This window comes from Nerophis ophidion, linkage group LG03 (genome assembly GCF_033978795.1).
Source record: "Nerophis ophidion isolate RoL-2023_Sa linkage group LG03, RoL_Noph_v1.0, whole genome shotgun sequence".
NCBI classification, from domain to species: Eukaryota; Metazoa; Chordata; class Actinopteri; order Syngnathiformes; family Syngnathidae; genus Nerophis; species Nerophis ophidion.
In genome coordinates, this window is record NC_084613.1 from 54395716 (window position 1) to 54412202 (window position 16487).

The window sequence follows — 16487 nt, forward strand, 5'->3', positions numbered from 1 at the left end:
CTTTTAGTATAAAGCTACGTTAAGCCTCCGAAGCGAGGGAAAACATAGTGTTATAAATCATATTTCATTTTTTCCAAAACTTTCAACACTTAAAATGTTTCTAGAGCTTCGGACCTATACATAGATACAATGTTTTTTTTTAAATATATATTTGTAATGCTTTATGCCCTTTAAAAAAAAAAAAAAAAAAACTCCCCTAAAAACATTTTATTAGGGAAAAAACACAAAATATGCAATATTTAAAAACAAAACAAAACGAGTTGCAAAGTGAACTGATTTAGATGATGTAATTACAGCCTTTAATGTGTCAATAATTCATAACAACCAAGATTTACACGCCTTATTATTTTTGGAGCAATGACAGTTTTTTTCAAGAATTCTCATTATCCCCCCCTAGCCAAAAAATGTACACACTCAAAAAAGTGTTATCAGTAAGTTATGTGTTTTTTTTTTTTTAACTTTCAACGTATTCAAATTTTTCAACAGCTTCAGACCTATCGATTGGTAGACATGTTTATCCATCCATCCATCCATCCATTTTCTTCCACTTGTCCCTTTTGGGGTCGCGGGTGTTGCTGGAGCCTATCTCAGCTGTTCATATATTTGTAATATTTTATGCTCTTTTTGTAAAAAACACATTTGGGATAAACATTAAATATGCAGTATTTCTAAAAATGAGCTGCAAAGTGGAATAGCTTAAGGGCAGCCTGGATAGGTTTCAGCCCCCCTGCAAGCCCTAGAGGGACATGTGGCTGAAAATGGATGGATGAAAGATATCGGCGCATATTTTTTCTGAAACTGAATGTTTTAACGTAAATGTTGGCAGTCTCCGAAGCCACTGAGGACAAGTCAAAACAGAGCTTCAGCAGCTGTGGAACCCAACAGTTGCTAGGTGTTGCAGCTGATTGCGCGGAGGGCGTCCATTCACTGGCCACCAACGTGGCCAACGAGGGGGCAGACGTGGGCGAGAATCTTTCCTCAGCAGCCATTGTAGTCCATGCCCAAGTCCAAGAATGGCTGCTGATGGCGTAGAGGGCATCCATGGACTGGCCACATTCGTGGCCGACAAGGATACAGGCCGCCGGCAGCTGGGGTGAAGGTTTCGCTGGGATGGTAGAGTCGACAGAAGACCCATTGGAGACGAGTGTCGTGGCGTTGTCGAAAGACCCACACGAGACAAGGATGGTGGCGCCGTCGAAAGACCCACTGAAGACGAGAATGGTGGCTTAGAGGGAAAAGACCCACTAGAGTAGCAGGTGGTGTCTGCAGGCCCACTGGAGTTGCTTTTGGTGTCTGCAGAGCTGGAGTAGTAGGCAGCTGAGCAGGCTTTAAAACTGGAGCAAGTTTAGCTTGAGCAGGCTTTGAAGCTGAAGCAATTTTGACTTGAGTGGGCGTCAAAAGCTGGAGCGACCTTGGCTTAAGCAAGCGTCGGAAGCTGGAGCGAGCTTGGTTTGACGTAGGACTGGCTGTGGCTGCCGTGCAGGAGGTGGGAGCTTGGCTGGACGTAGGACTGCTTGGGCGTGCTCAACTGGAGCTGTCGTTGCTTGAGTGGATCATCCATATCCAGCTCCACAATCACCTTTCGGTACCAGTTATTCATCTAAGCCGAACTCTACTTATCCGCAGGGTCATTTGATGGTTGGAGAGTTGGAACAGGAAGTAGAGCTGGCGACGGTCTTGGTGGATGTTGAGCTTGCAGCGGCCTCGCTGGAAGGAGCTATGTCTCTTCAGTCACACAGCCTACTCTCCTAGCCACCTTCTCAAAGAGCGGATTCCAAACACTCAATGAAGCTAGTGGGAGGATTATTGTATTATTATTGTTATTAAACTCCTATAGAGCCCCACACCCCACCACTAAACCTAACGTCACTGCCCAACATACACATTCTCAGTATGTTTTAATGTACTAAAAAAATAATTATTGCCTTAATTTGTTTGGAACTAGATTTGTACTTATGATTATCTGATTCATTATCATTTCTGGATACAAATTACTATAATAAAACATAAAAGGTATAATCATTAGTGCATAGAATGTGGTTGGGGAGGTAAAGCCTGCCCTGTCTTTAGAAAATGGTGACGCTTTTGTTTTAGAACATTAGTCAAGGGTCTCTGAACGCACCACAGTTTTGTTCTGCGAGATGCAAAAGTATACATAGCTTTTGCCAAAAGACGTTATGTCTGTGTTAAGTGAACAGTAATGTTTTCCATGCTGGGTTTGTCGCTATATCAGAAGGGTGTGTAAGTTGAGTTAAACATTCCTAATTTGATTCAAACAACCCGGATTATTGAACGTTGACAGTAAAGTTCTTTTTATCTCAACTTTTATGATGTAGTATTTTATAAGTGACAGGTTGAAAATGAAAGAAAATGGAATCTTCAATTTTTTACAAAAGCCCAAGCCATGATCATGTGGCCCCCCTACTGGTTAGCGGCCCTAAACCCATAAAGTGTGTATGTGACGGGCCGTTCCTGGCTGTTGGTCTGGTTATGTATAAAAACAAGTCATATGTAATACCTGCAAACCATTAGCCTATAATAAGTTGCTTTCTGAGGGCTGAAATAAAACAGTCAAACAAGATCTAAAGCAGGGGTAGGGAACCTATGGCTCTAGAGCCAGTTGTGGCTCTTTTGATGACTGCAACTGGCTCTCAAATAAATCTTAGCTGACATTGCTTAACACGATAAGTAATGAATAATTCAGCTGGTAATCACAGTGTAAAAAATAACGTTAAAAATACAAACCATTCTCATGCATTTTCATCCATCCAGTTTCTACCGCACCTGTTCAAGAAGTCGGATTAATGGTAAAAAGTATTTTATTTATTTTTGGTTATCCTCAGAATAACAATGTTATTAAAAAAATAAGAGTCGTATTATACTCTAAAAATGTTGATCTTTCTTAAAATGCTCGCATGTAGTTGTATTCAGTGTTAAAAAAAAAAATATATATATATATATATGGCTCTCACATAAATACTTTTATAAATATTTGGCTTGTATGGCTCTCTCAGCCAAAAAGATTCCCGACCCCTGATCTAAAGAATAACGGAGAGAGAACAGAGCACAGCAGCAATTGTGATGAACCTCAACCTCATTTGACCTCGCCCCCCTGTTGATGTATTTACTGTACAAACACATTACATGTTGTGTCTGTGTATGTGAGTGTTGATCACCTGCTGTGTAATGGCAAAGCCAATGACGGGATCTCCATCGGGGATGTCCCATGTCACCACAGCAGAGTTTGCTTTCACCGCTTTGATGGTAACATTGACAGGAGGGGACAAACCATCTGTAAGCAGAGGGAGAAAAAAATTTAACTTTTCATGTTGTTGCAAACAGTGTACCACTGCATTGTTTAGAGTACTCTCTAACAGGTGGTAAAATCTAATTTTCTGCAAAAACGACTTCTCTTTTGCATTTTACTGTTGAATATTCCGTTTTACTTCAGAGAGCGACAAGCATTGGCGTTGTTAGGCCAATTTTAGGGGGGCTCTAGCCCCCTAAAATATTCTTAAGCCCCCCTAAATAATTTGGTGTTATATATTTTAAAATTATTATTTTATTTTTTTTACAGATGCATGCCGACATATTCATTATAAAGTGGTCCGAATATGAGTTTAAATAAATAATCATATAACCTGTCATTATTTACTCAGTTTCACCTCACTTTACAGCGTAAGGTAGAGAGCCCCTTGAGTGCATCAGTATCAATCAATCAATCAATCAATCAATGTTTACTTATATAGCCCTGAATCACTAGTGTCTCAAAGGGCTGCACAAACCACAACACAAACCACTACGACATCCTCGGTAGGCCCACATAAGTGCAAGGAAAACTCACACCCAGTGGGACGTCGGTATCCAATCCATTCCACTTGTTCATATAGAAAATAACTACAGTACTCAAAATCCAGTCCACATTTTCTCTGCGACCTTGTTTGCGGTCCTGCAGGTGTGCAACTTTGAAGCACACAGCGCTGCAAAACAAGAATGTGAATGGATGCAAAATGGACATAACAAACTTTTTCAAGAAAGTTAGTATTCATCACTGCTTGCAGTAAAATGTATTAGCTCCACTTTACACCAGGTCTGTGTTTGACAAATAAAAACCTGTCTAGCACACTATAGACAAACTCTGTGCACATCGTACATTTGTTGTTTTGCAGGCAAAAGTTACATTACCGCTCTAAAACAATGCTGCTACTTAGTTAGCCTGAAATGCATCATGAAGGTCCTGGTTATTTATAAAGTTAAATGTGCACTCTTTTTTACCATTTGCTATCTTTGGGGTTACTTCCTTCTGGAGCATCAGCTGTGTTTCTCACTTTACACATGGAGGAGAATAGAAGTTGAACTCATTCACGTATGACTATCATCAGTAGATAATAGTAATAATCACTCCACGACCCTTATTGACCTGCAGGAGTCAGGGTAGAGGAGCACAGAAAGTAAGAGGGGAGAGGCCTCTACTGAAAAGGTGAGTAGGAGATTAATGATACATATAAATGAGTATATATATATATATATATTTTTTTTTTTATGTTTTATCGATAAGCCCATCCATCCATCCATTTTCTACCGCTTATTTCCCTTGGGGTTGTGGGGGGCGCTGGTTCCTATCTCAAGTACAATCGGGCGGAAGGCGGTGTACACCCTGGACAAGTGGCCACCTCATCGCAGGGCCAACACAGATTGACAGACAAGATTCACACTCACATTCACACACTAGGGCCAATTTAGTGTTGCCTATTAACCTATCCCCAGGTGCATGTCTTTGGAAGTGGGAGGAAGCATTTGTTTAATTTATTTCTGGGTGGATCATGTTGACTATTGGTCCTCCTAATGTTACGTAAGGACACACACACATATATATATATATATATATATATATATATATATATGTGTGTGTGTGTGTATATATATGTGTATATATACATGTGTGTATATATGTAGATATGTGTGTGTGTATATATATATATATATATATATGTACCGTATTTCCTTGAATTGCTGCAGGGCATATAGTATGCGCCTGCCTTGAATTACTGCCGGGTCGAACTCGCTTCCCAAAATAATTAGCGCATGCTTAGTATTACCACCTGGTCAAACCCGTGACATCACGAGTGACACTTCCCCTGTCATCATTTTCAAAATGGAGGAGGCTGATTTCAATACCGGTAATTTGAAATCGCATAAAGGGAAGAAGATTAAGAGGTATTCAGTAGGCTTTAAGGTCCAAGCTTACATCACAGTCCAATTTTTACTGCATACCTTTGGTAAGTGCCGGAGTGAGAAGAGGTTTTAAAATAATTAGCGCATACTTACTTTTACCGCATGTCTTTGGCAAGCGCAGGAGTGAGAAGAGGTTTTAAATTAATTAGGGCTCCGGTGGCAATTCAAGGAAATACGGTATGTGTATGTATATATATATACATATATATATATACTGTATATATATATAAGAAAAACCCAGACATCATCTTTGTAGTAATTTTTCTCCTGCGTGGACTTCCGTCTTCCTTTAAAATGAGTGAAGCTGCACGGAACCTTGTGTCTGCAATTGTAAATAATTTAGTTTTTAAGTTTTGTGTTTCTTGTAGAATATATATAAAGTAATATACATAGCTTATTGTTAAAATAATGAAAAAAAACATTTACCATCCATCCATCCATCCATCATCTTCCGCTTATCCGAGGTCGGGTCGCGGGGGCAGCAGCCTAAGCAGGGAAGCCCAGACTTCCCTATCTCCAGCCACTTCGTCAAAAAACTACTATTTGTTTTATTGTATTGTTACATTAATAGCTGTTGTATTATTATAGGATGGCTTGTTAAACATTTCATAGGATTTTCAGAGGGAGGAAAAACCAAGACATTTAGTATAAAATGAAAAATGAATAAATACATAAAAAGAGAAAGAAAAAAAAATGGTTAAAAGCCATCGTCCCGGGGAGCCTTTCATTTTGTCCAATGCACTTTTTTTTACCGCCCAACGGACGACGGAACTACATCAATCTCAAGCCCTGGAGGTTACATTTCATTGTTTGCATTACTTACGGACTCTAAAAGTATAAATCTTATAAGTAAATAAGTATTTCTTATTTACAGTATATATAAACGTTTCTTATTTCTATTCAGACATCCATATATATTTACTTTCCTTAACGGCTTGCCGTAATATATATATATATATATATATATATATATATATATATATATATATACATAAGCCAAACGATCCTGTTCCAGATGTTACTTTAATTCAAGTAATTAAGTAATATTTCCAGTCCTTGAATTTACAACCATTTTAGTCACATATGTGCCCAAAATGTAATCCGTGCAACTTCAAAATATTTGGGAACAATTTATTTCCCGGAAAACAGAGGGTGGATGTTCACCCAAAGATATGTTGTCTGTGCACAACTTCCTTGATTCAGACATGTTTCCCTCTCTGAAGGCAACCATCCAAGTTGCCCTTACAGTGCCTGTAAGCAGCTGCTCATGTGAGAGGTCCTTTCGTGCACTGCGTTGGCTGCATTCCTGGCTGCGTCAAACAATGGGTCAGAAAAGACTTCACAGTCTTGCAGTCATGTCAATTGAAAAAAACGAGCTTTAGCATCTGAGTTACAACAGAGTGATAGACCTATTTGACACCATTAAAAACAGAAGACATTCTTTGATGCTTCAATCCACCAAGTAATTGTTTCTTGTTGATGCTGTAAACAAAATGTCACTGTGCAAACACATCTTTGTTGTTGTACTGAACACAGATTGAAAAATAAACCGGCTGAAATAATAAAAATAACAATAAATAATTTCCAAGTCTTTGTTAGCCGTTTGTGAAGTTTTGTGCTTGTGCGCTACGTTCGCTCGCATCCTGTGCATCTCCGGGGCCCCCCCTGTCCTTAAAAGCTAGTGACGCACCTGATAACAAGCACCCTGCTCTCTTTATGACACAGACAAATCCATCAGGCCAAACAGAGCATCGAAATTTGATGATGTCATCCAATATCAGCGCTCATGTTCGCTCCCTTGATGTCTGTTTTGCCTCGATTGTAAAACTTAAAGCAACAATAATGAGTGACTTTGTCGTAATCAGTGAGTATGCGGCGCCCTCGTCTACTGAGCGCAAAAAGACATACTGTCTAGGTTTATCTCAGCGGTCCATGAGCAAGAAAGGTCGATACCGTGCGTTGGGGAAAATCTTGTCTATTGCCTTTGTACATGATGAACAGGATGCGTGTATCGCTACTTCTCTCTTGAGTGACAAACTGAATTTATGTTTGCTCAGCTGTGGTTGTCTTGAGGTTCAGCTGTCAATGTAATGATGTCATGATGCATCGGTCAATGTTAACCCTGGACCCCCCTGAAAGGTGTTTGTCTGGGTAAAGTTAATTCGTTACAGGGATAGAGTAAGCATTCGTCTATTAAAACTGATCTGATTTGACTCATTTTTTGGGCCAGGCTGACATCATGTAGAATTAGTCTGTTTTTGCAAAGAAATGTGGTTTGGAGTTATTTGTTTTTGCTACAACATTTGTAAACAGTTATCATTAATTTGTAACAAATGTGCATTTTTCCGAATGGAAACATGTCCGTTGTTAGAAATGATTTAATTGCAACCCACAGCAGGATGGATGTTTCATAAAAAGCTCACCAAAAAACGCTCAAAACAAGGAACATGGAGATATCCATTTTTGTGCATTAACACTTCATATATTAAAGGCCTACTGAAATTAGATTTTCTTATTTAAACGGGGCTAGCAGGTCCATTCTATGTGTCATACTTGATTGTTTTGCGATATTGCCATATTTTTGCTGAAAGGATTTAGTAGAAAACATCCACGATAAAGTTCGCAACTGGAGAAAAACCCTGCCTCTACCGGAAGTCGCAGACGATGACGTCACATGTTGATGGCTCCTCATATATTCACATTGTTTTTAATGGGAGCCTCCAACAAAAAGTGCTATTCCGACCGAGAAAACGACAATTTCCCCATTAATTTGAGCGAGGATGAAAGCTTCGTGTTTGAGGATATTGATAGTGACAGACTAGAAAAAAAAAAAAACACGATTTCAATCGCGTTGCATTGAGACGGATTCATATGTTTTTAGAGACATTTATTAGGATAATTCTGGGAAATCCCTTATATTTTTATTGTGTTGCTAGTGTTTTAGTGAGTTTAACTGTACCTGATAGTCGGAAGTGTACGTCCACGGCCGGGTGTTGACGCGCAGTGTCTTGGGGAAGTCGACGGCAGCTGTACAGGAGGCACAAGCTCAGCCGATATCTCGTAAGTGGCGACTTTTTAACCACAATTTTCTCACCGAAACCTGCTGGTTGACAAGTGGTCGGGATCCATGTCCGCTCTGATCCATAGTAAAGTTTCAACTCCGTGAATTTTAAACTAGGGATCACCGTGTGTTTGTGTGGCTAAAGGTTAAAGCTTCCCAACTCCGTCTTTCTACTTTGACTTCTCCAATATTATTTGAACAAATTGCAAAAGATTCAGCAACAAAGATCTCCAAAATACTGTGTAATTATGCCGTTAAAGCAGACGACATTTAGGTGTGTGTGTACGCAGCGCTCATATTCATAACAGCCCGTGACGTCACGCGTACACGTCATCATTACGCGACGTTTTCAAGAAAAAAGTCCAGAGAAATTTTAAATTTCAATTTAGTAAACTAAACTGGCCGTATTGGTATGTGTTGCAATGTTAATATTTCATCATTGATGTATAAACCATCAGACTGCGTGGTCGGTAGTAGTGGGTTTCAGTAGGCCTTTAATTTCACAATATGTGTACTAAAGTGAGTGTAGTTTGCACTGCTTCATACACAAAAGTGTTTGATTATCTGATAGCCCCATTTACTGTTGTTGTCTCATTGGATTTTACTATATATATATATATATATATATATACATATATATACACATACATATATTTATATATATATATATACACAGTAGTATATATAAATATATATATATATATAAATAAATAAAAAAATATATACATACACATACATATACATATATATTTATATATATATATATATATATATACATATATATATATATATATATATATATATATTTATATATATATATATATATATATATATATATATATATATATATATATATATATATATATATATATATATATTTATATATATATATATACCAGGGGTCTTCAGTGTCATTTGTCCAAGGGCCAGTCACTGTGTGGGGCAGATGGTGGGTAGCTTAGGTCTATGTGGAGTCATCTTCAGATTTGCATATGCATGTAGTTTTTTTAAAAAGGTAAAAAAAAAGTAAAACCATTTTTTATCATTCGTTATTGTTATCAACATTTCACTTTTTTCTCATAACAATATGACATTTGTTTATTTAAGTGATGTATTTATTTCTTTATTTTCATCAGCTTTTACTAGGCCAACATTGGCTTCCTTACCGCATTTTTGGTAGGTGCATATTATTAAGTTCAATTAAGGTTAAAATGTGTTTTTTCAGTGTCTACTTTTCTTTTTTAAGAATCAATAGCGCAATTATATGGACAGGCCTAAAATCCATGTTGTGATATATATTGCAGACTCCTGCGATAACGATATATATATTACGACATATTATTTTGTATGTAACCCATTTCAAAATGGGTTACGAAGGCTCTTGATTTGGTTGCTGATGTATTGTGTGACATATTGTGTCATTTTGGGTTAACAGATTTTGTTAAAATTATTATTAATCCACTCCTAATTCACTGTTAATATATTGTTAGTTTTTATTGTAACATGGTTCTATCTACATTTCTGTTGAGTTTGTGGGACACAGCTCGAATGAGTCATCAACATGCATTATTGCGATTAAAATTACCAAATTAAAATCAGTATCGTTGGCCAAATTGATATCATTTATATTGTCTATATTGCGCAACCCTACACATTTGTTTAAATACAAGCTGTGCTCTTCTACTGCTGCATCAATGTCATGTGTATTCCTCGCTGTTGCCCCATGCAGAGCAGATGAAGTACTGCATGAACGAGCACTTCTTTAGTTAGACTGAAGTTCATTATTTTGGTGATTTTTGGCGGGACAAAAAAAATCTTTGGCCAAAATTGATCAATTCTGTGTATTTGTATTTGTGTCATTAATTTAAAAGGTAATTTTGTTTAAATATATATATATATATATATATATATATATTTTAACATTTGCCACATCCTTACAAAATTACCTGACTTCTGTTGGGTGGATTACTGTGACAAACACACTCATGCTCTATTAGTTACATGTCATAATAACAACAACATTCCAATCAACCTCAGTTATACTTTGCATGTTTTATCATAATTTACAAATGCATGGCTGAAAGCACCCGACATAAATGATGAAAATGGTAAACATTATTCCCGAGTTAATGTTTTGAATCAATGCAGTGGCTAAGTGGAGCGTTCATGGAGCTCCCAATATGGTTGTAGTTTCTACAACTTTCTAATTCCCACTTGCAAAAACCCCTCTGGTAAAATGTTTGCAACTTACAATCATAAGAGTCGCAACTGAAGGTGAATAAAGAATCCTAAAAACTACATGCTTCAGCAATAAACAACAATTCCATCCATCCTTCAAACCTTTGGGATCTTAAAACTAAAACTAATACATCTCAGTTGAAATGTTAAGTACCTATTCATTTCCGACTGCGCAGAATGTGCAGCATAAAACAGCACACTGTGGCCACCATCAATACGTGACAATCAATGCCACATCAGTGCAGCTTATTCAAAAGGCTTCACAAAAACAATATTATTTACCAAATCCTCTTTGCTACATTTTTACTCATGAATTCACAGTGCACAAACCATAAAAAAATGTATACCGTGTTTCCATTCTGATGTCTTGCCCGTACAGGCTTCTATCATACCGCAATATCTGTGACAGAAAAATGGTGGCAATATTCCCTGTGGATCATATTTCTATATGAACTGAAACGGTTGTGGCTCCCAGAGTGTAATCTCTGTTTTCATGAGGATGCATTGCATGCCTCCTGGTTACAATTGAATTCAAATAACGTTCCAAGATGCTCAGCTGTCAGAGGGCTTGTGTGCTGCCTGAAAATGTTAACATTCTGGATAAAGAAAGACAATAAAAACAAGTGATGTGAAACATTTACGTTTAGATCTACAGAATAAAACCATTTATTATGTTTAAAGCATTACTAGTCCAATAATATTGATAATACTTCCTGCAAAACTTCACATAAGGTTGTGTTTATCATGTATTTTTAGCATAATTCATTGTCCCTATCAGACAGGGAGTATCATTATTTTACCTGACTTCAAAAAGGGCTTTAGTGATCTGTTCTGCTGGTTCACATGACAGGCTTTTTGGATGATACAAAATATGAATCTAAGAATCTGCAATGCAATGAGCTTGTGTCACATGACATGCTCGTTGCATGGCCGGTAGAACTACAGTGGGGCAAAAAAGTATTTAGTCAGCCACCGATTGTGCAAGTTCTCCCACTTAAAATGATGACAGAGGTTTGTAATTTTCATCATAGGTACACTTCAACTGTGAGAGACAGAATGTGAAAAAAAAAGCCAGGAATTCACATTGTAGGCATTTTAAATAATTTATTTGTAAATTATGGTGGAAAATAAGTATTTGGTCAATCATTCAAAGCTCTCACTGATGGAAGGAGGTTTTGGCTCGGAATCTCACAATACATGGCCCCATTCATTCTTTCCTTAACAAGGATCAATCGTCCTGTCCTCTTAACAGAAAAACAGCCCCAAAGCATGATGTTTTCACCCCCATGCTTCACAGTAGGTGTGGTGTTCTTGGGATACAACTCAGTATTCTTCTTCCTCCAAACACGACGAGTTGAGTTTATACCAAAATTGATACATGGATGATACAGCAGAGGATTGGGAGAATGTCATGTGGTCAGATGAAACCAAAATATAACTTTTTGGTATAAACACAACTTGTCGTGTTTGGAAGAAGAAGAATACTGAGTTGCATCCCAAGAACACCATGCCTACTGTGAAGCATGGGGGTGGAAACATCATGCTTTGGGGCTGTTTTTCTGCTAAGGGGACAGGACGATTGATCCGTGTTAAGGAAAGAATGAATGGGGCCATGTATCGTGAGATTTTGAGCCAAAACCTTCTTCCATCAGTGAGAGCTTTGAATAGTTGACCAAATACTTATTTTCCACCATAATTTACAAATAAATTCTTCAAAATTCGTACAATGTGAATTCCTGGATTTTTTTTCACATTCTGTCTCTCACATTCTGTGAAGTGTACCTATGATGAAAATTACAGACCTCTGTCATCATTTTAAGTGGGACAACTTGCACAATCGATGGCTGACTAAATACTTTTTTTTCCCTACTGTATACGTAATTTTTCCCATCTTAGCAATACATGGATGATGCAGAAATATAATATGTTGTTATGCCCTCCAAATCACACAAACAAACACACAAGGAGTAGTAGTGTTGTCGAACAATTACATTTTAACCGGAATAAACACTATCGAATATTGGTGGGATATGAGAAAAAAACCCCAAGCCCATCCACCCATCCATTTTCTACCGCTTGTCCCTTTTTAGGGTCGTGGGGGGTGCTGAAGCCTATATCAGCTGCATTCGGGCAGAAGGCAGGCTACATCCTGTAAAAGTCGGCACCTCATCACAGGGCCAACAAACATTCACATTCACACACTAGGGCTAATTTAGTGTTGCCAATCAACCTATCCCCAGGTGCATGTCTTTGGAAGTGGGAGGAAGCCAGAGTACCCGGAGGGAACCCACGCATTCACGTGGAGAACATGCAAACTCCACTCAGAAAGATCCCGAGCTCAGGATTGAACCCAAGTATTGCATAAAATCAGTTAACATCACAATCTAAAAGTCCTCCAATAAGCACACAAAGTTCATGTTTTCTGTTATTTTAGTCAAGTATGTACCCCGCCTTCCGCCTGAATGCAGTTGAGATAGGCTCCAGCACCCCTGCGACCCCAAAAGGGACAAGCGGTAGAAAAATGGATGGATGACATTTACAAAAGGTAAACATGATAGGCTATAGGCTACTAGAAGCTAGCAGCTACACAGCAGCTAAGCGCACAATAGCACACAAGCTAGACACATGTAATAAGTGTCCTTACTTGAACAACATTGCAGTCTAAAACCGCATATTTGTCAATACAAAAAAGTTTCAAAGAATTATATTTGCATATTACATATACAAACGTTTGCAGATACAACTTCTCCAAAGCAGAACAATACAGTATTAGAAAGTATCTAGTAACGTGTCTTGATCATTCAATTTAATGTGTTGTGACTTTAATAAATTACCATTCTACAAACCCCGTTTCCAGTTGGGAAATTTTGTTAGATGTAAATATAAATGGAATACCATTATTTGCAAATACTTTTCAACCCATGTTCAATTGAATGCACTACAAAGACAACATATTTGATGGTCAAACTCAAAAACTTTATTTTTTTTTGCAAATAATAATCAACTTAGAATTTCATGGCTGCAACACGTGCCAAAGTAGTTGGGAAAGGGCATGCTCACCACTGTGTTACATCACCTTTTCTTTTAACAACACTTAATAAACAATTGGGAACTGAGGAAACTAATCGTTGAAGTTTTGAAAGTGGAATTCTTTCCCATTCTTGTTTTATGTAGAGCTTCAGTTGTTCAACACTCCGGGATCTCCGTTGTCGTATTTTAGGCTTCATAATGCTCCACACATTTTCGATGGGAGACAGGTCTGGACTGCAGGCGGGCCAGGAAAGTACCTGCACTCTTTTACTACGAAGCCACGCTGTTGTAACACGTGGCTTGGCATTGTCTTGCTGAAATTAGCAGGGGCATCCATGATAACGTTGCTTGGATGACAACATATGTTGCTCCAAAACCTGTATGGACCATTCAGCATTAATGGTGCCTTCACAGATGTGTAAGTTACCCATGCCTTGGGCACTAATACACCCCCATACCATCACAGATGCTGGCTTTTGAACTTTGCGCCAATAACAATCCGAATGGTTATTTTCCTCTTTAAACTGGAGGACACCACGTCCTCAAAATTTCCAAATATAATTTGCAATGTGGACTCGTCGGACCACAGAATACTTTGCCACTTTGCATCAGTCCATCTTAGATGAGCTCAGACCCAGCGAAGCCGGCGGCGTTTCATGGTGTTGTCGGTAAATGGGTTTGGCTTTGCATAGTAGAGTTTTAACTTGCACTTACAGATGTAGCGACCAACTGTAGTTACTGACAGTGGTTTTATGAAGTGTTCCTGAGCCCATTTGGTGATATCCTTTACACATTGATGTCGGTTTTTGATGCAGTACCGCCTTAGGGGTCAAAGGTCCGTAGTATCATCGCTTACGTGCAGGGATTTCTACGGATTCTCTGAACTTTTTGATGATTTTACGGACCGTAGATGGTAAAATCCCTAAATTCCTTGCAATAGCTCGTTGAGAAATGTTGTTCTAAAACTGTTCGACAATTTGCTTACAAATTGGTGATCCTCCCCCCATCCTTGTTTGTGAATTACTTTGCATTTCATGGAAGCTGCTTTTGTACCCAATCACGGCAACTGTTCTCAATTAGCCTGCACACCTGTGGGATGTTCCATTTAAGTGTTTGATGAACATTCCTCAACTTTATCAGTATTTATTGCCACCTTTCCCAACTTCTTTGTCACGTGTTGCTGGCATCAAATTCTAAAATTAATGATTATTTGAAAAAAAAAAAAAAAGTTTATCAGTTGGAACATCAAATATGTTGTCTTTGTAGTACATTCAACTGAATATGGGTTGAAAATGATTTTCAAATCATTGTACTCCGTTTATATTTACATCTAACACAATTTCCCAACTCATATGGAAACGGGGTTTGTACTTCAATTTAAAGACAGCATAAATCTGTTATAAGGTTACAGTTTTTCATACCTACCATTGTTCTCTGGGTAAGTTCACTTGATCAAGCCTTTTCTAACATTCCACACTACAAAATAATAAAAGTGTTTATTATTGTTTGTGTTATTATTATTTGTGTTGATACCTCTACTGTCGGCGTCTCCTCACTCATCTTTGCACTTACTTATGCACTGACTGCATAGAAGCCAGCGCCGCCTTTCGGTTAAAGGTAAAAGAGCCTGAGGGGGTCAAAATAATTGGGTAGTTAATCTGCGTTCATACATGATCAATGCCATCATTTTTTGTGTTTGATTGCATGTATTAAAACCTAATCTAAATGTACTGTGTCTAAGGGAGTTTTAGACCATGAGTAGATATTGACTTATGATGTTTACAAAGAGATTTTACATTTTGATTTGTTTTACTTTGGCATTGTTATGCACACCGCAAACATTTTGAACAGCAGTAACAAGTGAGGATTTCTTTTGCAACCCTTCACCAAAACATGTCTATATGCATTAGCTGAAAAAACATCAGCATAGTCCTGCTCCACTTTCTTCATCTTTGCTTTGAAGGTCAGAAAACATTTTTCGGGAAAACTAGAGTAAGTGTAGGAAAAATTTAAAGGGCTTCAAACTTTTCAAAGCGACTCTTTTTCAAATTATAAAGTGGAGATACATCACAGACCCTTGTTTTTTAAACAAGGAGGTGGTGTGCATAATAAGAACTACCATGACTGAGCTGGCAAATTTTAATTGCTATTTCTACTGGCCGCTGTTTCGTTGTGACACCATCAATCAACTGATTCCAAGTCAATACTTCTTTTTTGGAATGCTTGATGACTCACACCCATTGGTTTCCACATTTTAAAGTATTTCTGCAAGGCAGCATAATGAACGAGTATTGATACCACTGCGTCCAATACCTTTTATGCCATCATCTGTGCTGCTCATATTTTGTATTACCTAGTTACAGTCCATGGTTCTCGCCCAGAAAAGTGTGGGGTGCCATCTCAGGATTGGGGAGGAGACCCTGCCCCAAGTGGAGGAGTTCAAGTACCGAGGAGTGTTGTTCACGAGTGAGGGAAGAGTGGATCGTGAGATCGACAGGTGTATCTGTGCGGCGTCTTCAGTAATGAGGACGCTGTATCGATCCGTTGTGGTGAAAAAGGAGCTGAGCCGGAAGGCAAAGCTCTCAATTTACCGGTCGATCTACGTTCCCATCCTCACCTATGGTCATGAGCTTTGGGTTATGACCGAAAGCACGAGATCACGAGTACAAGCGGCCAAAATGAGTTTCGTCCGCCGGGTGGCGGGGCTCTCCCTTAGAGATAGGGTGAGAAGCTCTGCCAACCGGGAGGAAATCAAAGTAAAGCTGCTGCTCCTCCACATTGAGAGGAGCCAGATGAGTTGGTTCGGGCATCTGGTTAGGATGCCACCCGAACACCTCCCTAGGCAGGTGTTTCGGGCACGTCCGACCGGTAGGAGGCCACGGGGAAAACCCAGAAGACGTTGAGAAGACTATGTCTCCCGGCT

General features: G+C 38.5%; 1 protein-coding gene across 5 annotated transcripts in view; it reads right to left on the reverse strand.

Annotated features, from left to right (window-relative positions):
* The window catches only part of fndc5a (fibronectin type III domain containing 5a), a 90437-nt gene that overhangs the window by 19084 nt on the left and 54866 nt on the right, over positions 1-16487 (reverse strand). For all 5 annotated transcript variants that reach the window (XR_009806184.1, XR_009806183.1, XM_061895645.1 and 2 more), the window contains exon 2: positions 3177-3292. Coding sequence is in view for 2 of the 5 variants with exons in the window: in XM_061895645.1 (XP_061751629.1) it covers positions 3177-3292 (116 nt within the window). In the remaining 3 variants the exon portion in view is untranslated. The remainder of the gene's footprint in view (positions 1-3176; positions 3293-16487) is intronic.